Source organism: Gekko japonicus, unplaced genomic scaffold, assembly GCF_001447785.1.
Source record: "Gekko japonicus isolate JY-2015 unplaced genomic scaffold, Gekko_japonicus_V1.1 scaffold456, whole genome shotgun sequence".
In the NCBI taxonomy this organism is placed as follows: Eukaryota; Metazoa; Chordata; class Lepidosauria; order Squamata; family Gekkonidae; genus Gekko; species Gekko japonicus.
Window position 1 is genome coordinate 953,528 of NW_015170902.1, and position 15,486 is coordinate 969,013.

The window sequence follows — 15,486 nt, forward strand, 5'->3', positions numbered from 1 at the left end:
GATGTCAGGGGGTGTGGCATATGCAAATATGTTATGCTAATGAGCTCCTGCACCTCTTTTTCTAAGAAATGACCCCTGAACAGAGCCCTGTACCCTGGTAAGCCATACCTCTGAAAGTGAGCTGAAAGGAAAGGCAGGGCAGAAATAGTTTAGTAAATATAAATAAAGACAGATGCATTCAGAGTAAGCCCATAGCCTGGTTCACACATGTAGAAAGCCCTGAGATGGTAGACTGGACAGTGCCATTTCAAAGGGGCACATTCTAGTCCTGAAAGTTCTTTTGCATTAAAAACAAGACAAAAACAAAAACCTTCTTGTAAACAAAACTAGCAAAGCAGGGATAAAAGTTCTTCCCCATCTCTTGGCTTGCTGTGCTGGTTTCCTGTTTGAAATGAACTGTATCATAGGAGCCACATTCCATCTTCCCCCCTACAGTGTAAAGTGGCGCTTTCCATTCCACTAATGCATTCTGTTGCTTTGCGCCCCCCCCCCCCCACGTGTTTTGCTCTTTCTGTATGTATGAACCAGAAGAGGACTATAACGGGGATTTCATATGGAAGCAGGCCGTCCTTACTAATTAGTCTCAAAAGGCCCCCACACTGTGGATTGCAAAGCAGTCTTGCCTTAGCGAGTGATAATGACCACCACTACTTCTTTCTGTTTGCTTTCTTTCCAGTTTAAACATGAGGCAGAAGCGTTTCCCGGGGCTGCACCGCTGTAGACATAGCAAAAACTAAAGAAAATATGTCCTTGCGCATAGAAAGCTAGCACATCGGGGAGAACGAGTCTAGTGTAGCTTTCTCCGTGACGAAATCGTCTCTGTGTGTACTTCATATGTACATTCCTATCTGCCTTCAGAGCAGCATAGTCTCTAGGGAAAGTACTACTACAGTTTGCCGTATGTTGCGTACATACTGTAGTGTGGAAAGGCAAGCGAGAAGCAGACGTCACAAGGGCCGGCTCTGCGCTGACTTCTTGCACAATGCCGAAGTCTCTTACCAACAGGAAAGAGGGCAGAGAAGCGCTTGCCTCTCTAGCTGGAGCCTTTCCCAGGATCGCGCCAGGCTGCGGGCGTTGCTGCTGTGCCATCGGCCGGGTTGTTGTTGGGGTTGCTGTTTGCAGAAAAACACACCGGAAGAGAGCTTCGCAGCACCAGCCACCTCCCCTTGGAACTCGCCGAGGAACTTTTTGCGGGGCGGGGCTTGGGAATCCCACGTGGGACTGGAAACTGACCAAATTTAGGAGTCTTGCTTTTGAGGGGGAAAAGGACACGCTCAGCAACGCCAAACTAACCTCCGATGCAGGCGGCGGAAGAAGTCGCTCCGCTTCTCTTTTTTGCAATGGAGAGCTTTCTAATTCTAAAAGACGAGTTTTGAGCTGGGGCGGGGGGAGAATGGAAGGCGACGGCTGTAAACTGGGAAGCGCGGGGAGCCTGTGGCAGGACACTTTGGCCATCGCCCTGACTCCCAGCAAGCCTGTCTCGGCGGGGAGCCACGGCAGCCGCGGGGGCAACGGCCGGAGCCGAGCCTTGAGCGTTGTCTTCGTCTACACCGAGGATCTCACCGAGCCCCTCCCTCTGCGGTGCTTGGAGGACGCCTGCAAAGAGATCCCGGCAGCCGAACTGACGGTCCTGCCCTTTGGTACCGTGGCCCTGGGCGACATGGGCGCCTTGGACAGTTTTTATAATGCAGGTGAGTCCCACCGCAGCAGGCTGGGGCCAAAGCAGCCGGGGTCAGAAGAGGAGCCCAGTGGCACCTTAAAGACAGACGGCTTTTGTGAGCTGCAGCTCACTTTATCAGATGCATGGGAGCGTGCATCTCTTGGACATCTTTTTTACTCTTAAAAGTTGCCAGCAAAAGAAAGGCGAGGAGTGGCGAGGAGCAGTGTTCCCTCTAAGCTGAGTTAATGTGAGCTAGTTAGCTCACAGTTTTTTAGCCTCCGGCTCGCACAGTTTTGTCTTAGCTCAGGAAGGGATGGCTCCAGAGCAAACTAATTTATGCAGCCACCAGATCGCTCACTCACAACTTTAATGCCAGTCGCTCACAAAGTATTTTTTGCTCACAAGACTCCACAGCTTAGAGGGAGCATTGGTGAGGAGATGTAAAAACTACCCACTCTGCTCCCACCTTTACCTTTCTACTGGCTGTAGGGTTGCCAGTCTCCAGGTGGGGCCTGGGGATCTCCTGCTTTTACAACTGATCTGCATCTTTCAGAGATCAGCTCCCCTGGAGAAAATGGCTGTTTTGAAGGGTGGACTCCATGGCATTGTACCTCCCCAAACGCCACTCTCTTCTGGCTCCACCCCCCAAGTCTCCAGGTATTTTCCAACCCAGACCTGGCAACCCTGTGACTTTTAAGTATAAATAGATCACCTATGGATGCCAATGCATCTGATGAAGTGAGCTCCCATTCCCAAAAACTGATGCTGGAATTTAAAAAATCCCTGTCGTTTTGGTGTGTGTGTGTGTATGGGGGGCTCCTGTTCTGATTTTCTCTGAAGCGGCTCCAGGCTGTAACTTTCACACAAGTTGTAGGTAAGAACACCTCAGTGTGTTTGGTGCCATTTAGGGTTGCCAGCTGACCTTGTTTGCACTGATTTAAACTGGACTCCTGCACCAATAGGTCAGTGCCCTGTGCAGTATTTCCCCATCAAGTGAAAAGCAGGGAAGTTAAAATGACCCAGGGCAAGCCAGGCTGAGCAGCCCCTGTAGCATGATGACTGGCCAGCACTGAGGGAGCCGCTCTGCTCAGACTCTGCCAGCTACACTGATGGCAAGCCCTTGCTTCCTCCTGCTGTGTCACCGACCCAGGAGGGTGCAGCTGGTGAGCTGACACTGATCGCTGTTGATGTCGGCTCCAAGAGGCCTCTGCTGGGGTTGGCTTGGTCCTGACTGCCAGTGGCCTTCCAGAGTAGCGGCCTGCTGGGGGCTTTCTCTGTATAAACTGAATGGCAGGGACTTTGTACCTGGTGCGTAGCTGTTTAAAAAGCCAGAAGGAAATGCAGCAGCCCCCTCAGAGTTTGGCCTTCATGTTCTTATTCTTATGGCCAGGGTATTTCCTGGCAAGTCCCAACAACACTGTTGCATCTCGCTGCAAACGGCATTTGGGCTGTGGTGACTGATTGCATAATGTATGCTCTTTTCATAGAATGATGCAGTGTTGTGCACACTTGTGAGATACACAGAGCTCTTTGTCTGGCCATCTGAATTTGCTTTAGGATGATGTTACAAAGTGCCAGTCTTCATGTTGTGAAATCCATCTATGTCATATAGACAGTGATAGGAATATATTTTTATTGCCTAAGCACCAAGCACTTATTTGTGCTTCCTTTCATGTTTTAAGACATTCTCTTTCTCACTGTTGAGAAATGTAGTGTATATCAACTGTAAGAGACTGTGGCATAGTGGTTTGAGTCACAGTAGGATTTGGGAGTCCTGGGTTCAGATCCCCACTCTGCAATAAAGCTAACTGTTCTCAGCCTAACCTACCTCACAGGGTTGTCATGAGGATAAGATGAGGAAGGAAGAACTGAGCATGCTGTTGTACGATCCCTGGAGGAAAGGAGGGACAGTAGTGCTGTAGATAGCTTAAAACAGATTCCTTTTCCCATCATTTCTTTACTACAGGGCCTTGGAGCGGGGTGGGTGGGGGGACAGGTATCGGAAAGCTACCTGTTTCAGTAGTTTCCAGACTGGGATTCTTCAGACGTTTACCAGAGTATCTCTATAAGGAGACAGATTCCAGAGGGATAGTTGTATTAGCCAGAATAACAGGATCTTGTGACATTTAACCAATTTTATTGTGGAATAAATGTTATTAATTTGGCAGATATACCGGTATTTATATCCAAAAAGTTATCAACAGCAGAAGGGGTTGGAGTGAGAAATTATTACAAAGAGAGGTCAGAAGGCCCAGTTTCCCAGGACACAGTGTGTTGTGTCACATTACATTGTGTCACAGATGAAAACAAAATCCATTTACAACTATCCACGCAGAGTGGGTGTGGAACACTCCCAACTGCTGATGAATTGACAGAGGAACTTTTGTGGTGAATTAAGCACCCCAAATCCCTGTTGTGTCCAAGTCTGATAGTCGCAAGTCTGTCTATGAAATCCTACTCAGCAGCTTCTCACTGGGAATGTCCTGGGAAGTTAAATCACACCCCACTTATTTCTCAATGTTTCCATCTTGAATAGATGGTTTATGTTTGTTTATCCTATGTGCAGAGGTGGCATACTTTTACCCCATGCTCCTTTGCAACGTGCAGCCACTGAAGAGCATCCAAGAATGTATTCCAAGTTCAGATAGGTGGAGCTCAGTACTTTGCATTTGCTAGAATGTGCCCCAGGGCACATTTCTCAACGATAGACTTGTTTGAAAATAGCTCATCATTCTGCATGGTTAACCATTGGTCTGGGGGCTGAATCTGGTTCTGTCCTTTACAGTCCCATCCAAAACTGAATTACACCCTTTTAAGCCCTTTGACTTGAATAGGCAGTGGATATAGCTATGTTTATAATGATGCTGTCTGTGTCTTAAATAGCTGGTATCTGAGATACCTCCCTCCAGATCCTGGAGAAATAAAATCTTCTGGAGAAATGCTTATTCGTGTTCTACAGCCATGATCACTCAGGCAGCCTGAGTGCTGGTTTGGTATAGTGGTTAAGTGCGTGGACTCTAATCTGGGAGAACCGGGCTTGATTCCCCACTCCTCTACTTGCACCTGCTGGATGACCTTGGGCAAGCCATAGTTCTTTCAGCTGTCCTTGAAAGAGCAGTTCTCTCAGAGCCCTCTCAGCCCCACCTACCTCACAGCGTGTTTGTTCTGGGGAGGGGAAGGGAAAGGAGTTTGTAAGCCGCTCTGAGACGAGACCGAGTGAAGGGCAGGATATAAATCCAATCTCTTCTGCTTCTTCTTCTCCATCAGCCATCTTCTTTGAATGGAGCCATTTTGGTGGTGGCTGCTATCCTGTGGAACTCCTTGCCTCATGAAAAGGATCTCTCATATCCGTCATCCTTATGCAGATCAATATTTATTTAGATATTTAGACCTTGCTTTTCTCTCCTGTGTGGCCCAAAGCATCTTAGAACAACATTCTCTACTCTTCCATTTTATCCTCACCACAACAATCCTGTGTATGAAAGTGACTGACCAAGCTCACCTACTGAGCTTCCATGGCAGTGTGGGGGATTCAGATCCTTGTCCAGCATTCTAACCACTATACCACACTGGTTCAGTAGCTTTCCAGTAATGTGGAGAACTGGGCAATATTTTTGTTTATTTTGGTTTTATTTAAATTTGGTCATATTTTTGCCCAAGAAAATAGGGGGGGATGTCTGTACTAGCAGTTTTATAGAGGCGAGAGTGGGGTTCCTGTTTGCATGACCCTCTGGCAGTTTGGTCGGGTGTCTGATTATTTTACCAGGAAGACATAGGGCCGAGGTCTGTGATCTTTTGCCGTTAAAGAGCCAAATGATGTCAGAATTCAGATCAACCAAGAGCCAGTATGAGACAGCCCGTCTGCACTGGTGGTGGAAAGTGCTGTCAAGTTGCAGCTTGCCATTGCCAGCCTCTGTGTCGTCATCTCAGACTTCCTTTGTGGTCTCCCATCCAATTACTAACCAGGGCTGAACCTGCTTAGCTTCCGAGATTAGACAAGATCGGGCTAGCCTGGGCCATCCAGGTCAGGGATGATGTGTGTTTCTGAAAATCCACAAATTAACCTGGCTGGTAATTGACATGTTGGATAATTCATAAGGTTTCCGCAGCCCAAAATGCTGGCTGTTGTGAGTCCTTTACTAGGAAATGGCACACACAAGGTCTCACAATAAGTCATAAATATACACAGGAGCACCCTGTGCAATTGTTTTAGTGGCATTAATCTGTGTATAGTTCATAGATGGATTCCTGGCAACTGTTCGCCTCTATTATTTCCCTTTCTGTAAAGGATCTCTAGGAGCTGCGGTGGCTCAAGTGGTTAAGATGCTGAACTGCGGGCTGTGGAAGGTCAGTAGTTCAACAGTTCAAGACCCAAGTGTGCCGCATGATGGAGTGAGCTCCCGTTTCTGGTTCCACCTCCTGCCAACCTAGCAGTTCGAAAGCAAGAAATTGCAAGTAGATAAATAGGGACCACTTCGGTGGGAAGGTAACAGCGTTCCGTGCGCCTTGGTGTTTAGTCATGCCGGCCACATGACCACGGAAACGTCTTCGGACAGCGCTGGCTCTTCGGCTTGGAAACGGAGATGAGCACCGCAGCCCTAGAGTCGGACTTGACTGGCTTTCGAGCAAGGGAACCTTTACTTTACTTTAAACGATCTCTAAGAAGCCCTTTAGTCTCATCAGAGTCTCTGCCTGCCATTCCCTCTGCATGCAGGTTATTCTAGCATCCAACCTACCCCTCCAAGAGACCTTAACTAAAATATTTCATTTTTAAAAAAGAGCTGTATTTGGCTCCATACTGAGCCACATGCAGCTCCTGATCTAGCAGCTATTCAGAGCATCCTTGGAGAGCTGACCAAAAAAGGCTGTTCCCTGGCTCTTTCCACACTACCCAAGTAGTGGCTGGGGCTAGGGCTGCCAAGTGGGGGCGGGTGGCGGGTAAACCCCCGCTTCGGAGGCCCGATTTCTGCCACCGCGGAATCGGGCCCCGTAGGGAACCTATGGTTTCCCCTTGTATGGCCGTGGCCTCGCCCCCAGCATGCCTGCGTCACTTCTGGGTGATGCGCACACGGCGCGTGCTTTGCGTGCACCGCACACACACCCCCGACGCTGGCCGGGAGCCCCCCACTCCTGGCGAAGAATCACTTGGCAACCCTAGCTGGGGCATCCATATCACACATAGCAATGCATTCTCTGCCACAAAAGTATGGGTCGCCATTCCTTGCAGGAAGAGAAGAGATCGCCCTGTGGCTTAAAAATGAGCAAAGGAATTACTATGGTTATTACCAAAGGAGTGAGCAAACATCCTTCCAATGAGTTGCTTGTCCAACAAGTAGGGCAGGTAAGAAACTGGTGAACAACTTGCTGTGCTGCTCCATGCCACTTTATAGACACCAAAGGTCCCTGTTTACATGGGTCACTCCCAGTTTCCTGGTTGACCCTTCTGATAAATTGCTGTCCCTGTTTTGCCTTTTGGGGAGATGAATTTCAAAATTCTGTTAATGTACATTTTCCCTTTTTGCAGGTTTCAGTCTACTTCCTGAGATCTGTAGAAGTTAAATATTTGAGTAGGGGAAACATCTACAGCTTGATCTTAGTGCACATGCGCATACATGCACACACATGCATCCTAATGCATCATCTAAGGATTGAACCAATAGTCTATCTAGTCCAACACTGTGTTTTTCTACAGTAGCCCACCAGATGCCACTGGGAAGCCCAGAAGTAAAGACACAGACCCTCATCTCCCCCTGTTGTTTTCCCCAGCTTTGGGTATTCAGAGGTATGCTGCCACTGAAAATGGAGATTCCATTTATTCATTTGTAAATCTGTCTTCCAGGATTTTGCTCGGTTCCCTTTTAGAACTTTTTTTAGAAGTTATGAGGACATTAAACACCTCTTGTCCTTGGAGAAGGAACTAATACATTCACTTATGAATAGGAAGTATGGGTGTATAGATTGCTTGTTTTATTGGAACCCACTATAAGCAATGAGGTAAAGGGGAATAGAAATATATTTATTTTATTTATAACCTGCTTTTATCCCCAATGGGGACCCAATGCAGCTTACAAGATTGTTCTCCCTTCTACCATTTTATTCTTGCAACAGCGACCCTATGCGGTAGGTTAGGCTGAGAGAGTGTGACTGGCCCAACGTCACCCAGCAAGCTTCCATGGCAGAGTGGGGGATTCAAACCTAGCCCTCCCAGATACTAGTCTATGGCCCTGGCATCATGTCCAGGGTCACCACTGTGCCTATCAATTCGTTTTCTAGCTTTCACTTCGTTCTTCCCCAACCAAAGAGCCAAGCCTGGCATTTCTCTAGCTCACTGGAGCTGGAGTGTGGTGCGACTGAGCCCAGAAGGCATCCCTCGGTATATGCAGAAATGTATTTATTTATTGATTAAATCCAGTTTTTGTACTACTCAGTTCCCTGTAAACAGGGTTCAGGGTGATGTACAATGATAGATAAAAACAACTATGATACTACTTAAAACGTTAAAATTACAATAAAATTTCTGTATCGATTTAATCAGATGGCAATGAGACTTCCAATTAAACTACCACCTTGCAGGGGCGGAGGCGTAAGAGTGCCAGCCGGATGGACACCATTGGACTGGACTGTGAACTCCCCCTTTCTGCCTTGCCTCACTGGCCCTGTCGTGACAGGAGGCAGCCGCGCTGTCCTTCCCTTGCCCGGCGCCGCTGGGGCCAGGGAGGTGGCGGGCCCTTACAAGGACTCTCACTAGGGCCTGTTGCCTCTTCCCTTAACGGGCCTTGCCCCTAGTGCCAAGATAATTACCAGTGACTGTACAGTTTAGTTAGCCTCATATGTTAACCTTTCTTTCTTAGCTCTGTAATACCTGGGGTTGCCAACGTCCAGGTGGTAGGTGTAGATCTCCTGGGATTACAACTGACTTCTAGGCAACAGAGATCTGTTCACCTGGAGAAAACGGCCTCTTTGGAAGGTGGACTCTATAGTATTATACACCACTGAAATCCCCCTCACCCAATTCTGCCCTCCTCAGGCTCCAAATCTCCTATCACCCACCAAATCTAAAGGTATTTCCCAGTCCAAAGCTGGCAACTGTAGTAATACCCTCAGGGTTCCCACATGGAGGAGGTACCCTTTACTGGGGTTCAGACTTCCAGAGGGGCCCAGCAGCAGACCAGGCTGCTATCCGCATTACCGTGAGGAAAAAGTTGAGGTTAAACTGTAGATTATGCCGGAGGATATTTATAGAAATGTATTTCCTTGTATCTGTGTATGTGTGTTGTTCATATCTCTTGTGAGATTTGTTGGTGCTGCTCAGAAGCAGTATTGCACAACATGCTGAACCAGCCAACCTGAGGCTTTTCTCTAAAACAGAGAGAGTGTATTGGTGCAGTTAAACTGGAACTGTGCGGGTGAGACAGAGAGAGATGTTTCCCTCTATTTGACATGGGGCCTGGAATTATCCCAGAATTACAACTGATCTCCAGATTACGGGGACCAGTTCCCCTATAGAAAACGCAGTTTTGGAGGGTGGGCTCCATCTTCGAACCCTTCCCTTCCCAGGCCCCCCCCCCCCCCCCCCAAGATCTCCAGGAATTTCCCAATTTGTAGAGGGCAGCCCTATTTACAGGGCTCTAGTCGGGGGGGAGCTCTCAGGTACGGAGCTCCGGAAGAGAACCTCTAGGGGGCGGGGCATTCACGTGGTGAAGCCCCGCCCCCTTCTTTACCCCGCCCTCTGCTTCGATCCTCATTCCGTTTGGGAATGAGGATGAAGCAGGAGGGTAAGTAGCCGGGCCTTCTGACACACTTCCGGTGATGTCAGGGGGTGTGGCCTTCTGTCACTTCTGGTGATGTCAGGGGGCGTGGCATATGCAAATAAGTTATGCTAATGAGTTATGCTAATGAGCTCCGGCAGCTCTTTTTCTACAACAAGACCCCTGCCTATTTATCATATGAAAAACCACAAGTCCCAGAGTTCCTTTGTCATAGGAGGATGGGCAAAAGCAAAGCACCACGAGACAGTGTTGCTGTGGCTGCTTCTTCAGTGGGATTTGCTGCCCAAAATATACGTGATAATGTATCTAATTCACTCATAGTCACACACACATGCACCATGCTGTCATGTCTGGTGGCGACTATAAATGCAAATGAGGCAACCAAAAACATAAAGAGGTAAAAGAAAGGGAACAAAAAGTAGCTAATGGACACCAATATATCCTCCAGTTTTGCAGATCAGACAAGGGAGGAAGAAGGCCTTTCTGCAGTTGTGCAACAAAACAGTAACTAGATGGAAGGATGGAAATGATGTTGGTTGGTTACAGGATAATCCCTGTTATTGCTGGCACATTAACATCTTCATAACATGATAGGATAATCCCTGTTATTGCTGGCACATTAACATCTTCAGAAGTAGATGTGATTTTGTGTGCTCACGCATGTGCTCAATTGGGCAAAAAACATTGCCTGCCCCTGTTCTAGTACATCTTCTTCCTTTTTTAGCCATATAGGACAGGCTGTTGCAGAATAAAATACTATTGTGTACAACAAGCAGTGAAGGGATTTTTCATTTATGCATTCCAGAGGGGTAGCTGTACGAGTCTGTTGCTACAAAAATTAACAAGAATCTTGTGGCTTCAGAAAGTTTTTACTCCAGCATAAGCATTCATACATGAGAGTCCACTTTGTCACATGCATGAAATTGAGAGGCAGACATTTATATATGAGGTTATGACAAGATAAATATATAAAACCAGCAAGGCCTAATGACCGTGATACGCAGAAAGTTCCGGGTGAGATTTCATCATGTTTGCGAGGGTCCCTCTTCCCCCCCCCCTTCTGTGAAATGTTGGCTTGGTGATAACTGATAAATAATTCTTTGCTTCCTTATCTAGACAGCTGGAAAGCCAGCTGTGTTTGTTTCAGGGGTGGGGAGGGCACAGTTCAGAAATAAAATTGCAAACTCTGTGAGAAGAGAACAAAGTTTGAGTTCAGTGGTACCTTTAAGACCAACACAGTTTTATTTAAGGTGTGAGCTTTCATGTGCAAGCACCCTTCCTCAGACACATTGAAACAAAATTTCTTCAAGCCTTACATACAGGGAAATTGGGGGGGGGGGGGGGTTGGAAGCATCAGGAAGGACCAGTCAGAGTTAACATGCATAAGTGAAACTGAGATTGGATCAAGGCAGCAAGATCAATGAATGGCAGCAAATTAGCACACAAATGCGGGAGCTAGCAAAGGTCCTTTCTGCACTAACAGCTCACCGTAATTTACTCTGGAAAATCTGAGTAGTCGAGCCTTTAAGGTTAATTTTGTATTTTTTGTCCCTGCCCTCTGCACTATACTTTTTTCTCCAGTTTATTTTTGTGTATGCATTCTGCATTTACAACCAAATCTTGCAATTTTTGCTTAATTGTGATTAATGTCACTTGGGGGGGGTGTGTCCAGTTGCCACTGACTTGGCCAAGTGTATAAGCAAGGGATGGGGCACACTGCACCCTCCCCTTTCTCTTGTCCCCTCCCCTCTCTCTCCTTTGGCTAGCTGCCGCTGGGCTACTCCAAGCACGCACAACCCCCAGAGGGACACCAGCTCGGCGGCTGGCTGGTCTGTCGGGAGGGGTGGCGTCCCAAGGGTTTTACATTTTTTAAAAAGGGCCTTCAAGCCTCTCCCATTGTTTCCAATTAACAATCTTGTCATTCCTTTTAATACATCCCCCTCTGGGTTTAGTTGCCAAGAAGAGCTAATTAGAGTCCAGATGCATAAGTTAGGTAAAGGTAAAGGTTCCCTTGTTGAAAGCAGGGGTCATTTGGGGGGGGGACACGGGGGGACGCCATCCCCCCCCCGGGTGAGGTGCGGGAGGGCGGGGCCTGGAGCTCCCTGCTGGTGCCCGCTGGAGGTCGCCGCCGGCTGTGGGGAGGACACACTTCCGGTGATGTCAGGGGGTGTGGTATATGCTAATGAGTTATGCTAATTAGTCCCCCTAGCTCTTTTTCTACGAAATGACCCCTGCTTGAAAGCCAGTCGAGTCCGACTCTAGGGTTGCGGTGCTCATCTCCGTTTCAAAGCCAAAGAGCCAGCGCTGTCCGAAGACGTTTCCGTGGTCATGTGGCCGGCATGACTAAACACCAAGGCGCACGGAATGCTGTTCCCTTCCCACTGAAGTGGTACCTATTTATCTACTTGCAATTTCTTGCTTTCAAACTGCTAGGTTGGCAGGAGCTGGAACTAGAGACGGGAGCTCACTCCATCATGCGGCACTAGGGTCTTGAACTGCTGAACTACGTAAAAAATAAATATTTATGAATATGTGCACACCGTCATTGTTTTTTTTTGGCAAATGGGTCCATTAGGGTTGCCAACCTCCAGATAGGGCCTGGAGCTCTCCCCAAATTTCAGCTGATCTCCAGACCACAGAGACCAGTTCCCCCGGAGAAAAGAGCTGCTTTGGAAGGTGAACTTGATGGCTTTATACCCTGCTGAGCTCTGCCCTCCCCAGACTCAACCCCCAAAACTCCAGGAATTTCCCAGGTCAGAGTTGGCAACTCTAGGGACAGTTCAGACATCACACAAAACCCTGGGTTATTTTAAGTCTGACTAATTTGCACAACAGGTCACAGATGATCACTTTATCTTCACAAATGCTGGTTTCATTGTCTTCTCTTTGTAGCCAGTGGTAGGGAGAGCATCCCCAGAGAACAAACTAAGATTAAGCCAGGATGTGTTGCCCCATCAACAAAGAATTAAAAAATACTAGGAGATTGGAGGAGCCCTGGAAATGCGGTGACATTCACCATAAAAGCATAAGAGCCCTGATGGATCAGGGCCCAGAAGTCCATCTGGCCCAGCTTTCCATTTCTATCAGTGGCCAGCTACATGTATTCAGAGGTATACTGTCTATAAATTTAGAAGATTTAGATGTTGTTCAGTCGCACAGTCAAGTCCGACTATTCGTGATCTCATGGACCACATCATGCCAGGCCCTCCTGCCTTCCGTCGTGCTCCGGAGTTTGCTTAATTTCATGGTCGTTGCATCAATAACACTGTCTAACCATCTCATCCTTTGCCGTCCCTGTCTTCTTTGACCTTCAATCTTTCCCAGCATCAGGGTCTTCTCTAGTGAGTACTCTCATTTGGTAGCCAAAGTATTTGAGCTTCAGCTTCAGTATCTGGCCTTCCAGGGAAGAGTCAGGGTTGATTTCTTTTAGGACTGACTGATTTGATCTCCTTGCAGTCCAGGGGACTCTCAAGAGTCTTCTCCAGCACCATAATTCAAAAGAATCTATTCTTCGGTGCTCGGCCTTTCTTATAGTCCTTATAGCATGATGTACTCTGCATATAAATTAAATAAGCAAGGGGACAATATACATCCTTGTAGTACTCCTTTTCCAATACTAAACCAATCAGTTGTTCCATATCCTGTTCTAACTGTCGCATCTTGACCCTTATACAGGTTTCTCAGGAGACATGTGAGGTGGTCTGGTACTCCCAACTCTTTAAGGACTTGCCATAGTTTGTTGTAATCCACACAATCAAAGGCTATAGCATAGTCAATGAAGCAAAAGTAGATCTTTTTCTGGTACTCTCTTGCTTTCTCCATAATCTAGCGAATGTTGGCAATTTGATCTCTAGTTCCTCTACCTCTTCGAAACCCAGCTTGTACTTCTGGCAGTTCTCTATCCACGTACTGCTGAAGGCTAGCTTGTAGGATCTTGAGCATGACCTTGCTAGTGTGTGAAATGAGTACAATTGTGTGATAGTTTGAACATTCCTTGACATTGCCCTTCTTTGGGATTGGAATGTATACTGACCTTTTCCAATCCTGTGGCCACTGTTGTGTTTTCCAAATTTGCTGGCAAACTGAGTGCAGCACTTTAACAGCATTGTCTTTGAAGACTTTGAATAGCTCAGCTATTCATCACCTCCACTAGCTTTGTTGTTAGTAATGCTTTCTAAGGCTCATTTGACTTTGGATTCCAGGATGTCTGGCTCGAGGTCAGTGATTACACCGTCGTGGTTGTCAAGGACATTGTGGTCCTTCTTGTATAGTTCTTCTGTGTATTCTTCACATCTTTTGCTAATCTCTTCTGCTTCTGTTAGGTCCCTACCATTTTTATCCTTTATCATGGCCAGTTTTGCATGGAACAGTCCCTTTATTTCTCCAATTTTCTTGAAGAGATCTCTAGTCCTTCCCATTCTATTGTTTTCCTCTGTTACTTTGCATTGTTCATTCAGAAAGCCTCCTTATCTCTCCTTGCTGTTCTCTGGAAATCTGCATTCAGTTGAGTAAATCTTTCCTTTTCATCTTTGCCTTTCACTTTCCTTCTTTCCTCTGCTATTTGTAAAGCCTCATCAGACAGCCACTTTGCTTTCTTGCATTTCTTTTTCTTTGGGATGGTGGTGATTGCTGCCTCCTGTACAATGTCACAAACTTCTGTCCATAGTTCTTCAGGCACTCTATCAACTCTAGTCCGTTAAACCTATTCTTCACCACCACTGTATATTCATCAGTGATCTGATCTTGGTCAAATCTGAATGGGCTAGTGGTTTCCCCAACTTTCTTCAGTTTAAGTCTGAATTTTGCAATGAATAGCTCATGATCTGAGCCACAGTCAGCTCCAGGTCTTGTTTCTACCGACTGGATAGAGCTGCTCCATCTTTTTTTTGGTTTTCAAACATAAAGTGAGACAAACAAAGCTAATTTTTTACACATCACAATGATCATATATGAAATATTACATTAACTATAGATTTCCTCCCATATAATATTATCTGCAAATTACTACACACCGCGTATTTCAAGTTCTTCTATGTTGATCCAATAATGAGGCAAATAACTTATCAAAATTGTATATCAAATGAAAAAAATCTATCTTAACATTTACATTCTGTTGTTCTTAATTGCTTTTAATACCTATAGAACCACTGTAATTAATTGGAGTAGTCAATATCTTTCTACTTATGGGAGTTAGCAGCCAAAAGTTACAACTTACTTTTATTCTACAATCCAGACACTATCCGGTTCTTCAAAATACAAGAATACAAAATTAATGCTTATCTTCCTATTTACTATCTTTTTACTATGCTATTACTACTAATTGCTACCCCGGGGGGGAAAAACAGATTTGATCATATTTACCCACATTCAAAATATTTTAAAAGATACAAAATTAACAATAAACAAAATTCTAACTTTGGGTAGCATATACCAATAATAAATAACTTATCCTTTTCCTACAATAGGGTTTACAGTGTAATAAGTCTCCTTTCCTCCATTATACGTATAGCAAAGACAAAAAGTGGAGACAGAAGGATACTATATAGTTCCTCATTTTCCTGTTATAGCAGTTGTAATATAATCACTCTCACTCTTATCAAACCCATACGTAAAAAGATATCTTAACCCACCTCTTCCTACAAATAAATTTTACATTATTTTATTTATTTATTTATTTTTAGATTTATATCCCGCCCTCCCAACGGCTCAGGGTGGCTAACATACGGCAAAAGCCACATTAAATAGATAAAATACAATAAAACAAAGCCACATTAAAACACGCAATAAAACCATACAATATTTAAAGCGCTCTAGTCTTCCTACATATAAATCACCCAAGACGGGAACAGTGAACCCAGTGCGGTGGCCAGCTGTCTCTAGCACGGACTCCAGTAGCCCTGTTCTACGCGCATTCAACCAGGCGATAGTTGCCCTATATGATGGAAACAACAGTAGGACAATGCTACACTGGTGGAATAGTGGCGGCGGCGGCGGCTCCTACTCAAAACCCTGGCAGAAGAGCTCCGTCATACAGGCCCTGCAGAACTGCACAAGGTC

General features: G+C 46.1%; 1 protein-coding gene across 1 annotated transcript in view; it reads left to right on the forward strand.

Moving 5' to 3' along the window:
- The first annotated feature begins 1,310 nt into the window (after positions 1 to 1,310).
- The window catches only part of MAP3K6 (mitogen-activated protein kinase kinase kinase 6), a 100,255-nt gene continuing 86,079 nt past the window's right edge, over positions 1,311 to 15,486 (forward strand). The window contains exon 1 of the mRNA XM_015418605.1: positions 1,311 to 1,691. Coding sequence (XP_015274091.1) covers positions 1,394 to 1,691 — 298 coding nt within the window. The 5' untranslated portion in view covers positions 1,311 to 1,393. The remainder of the gene's footprint in view (positions 1,692 to 15,486) is intronic.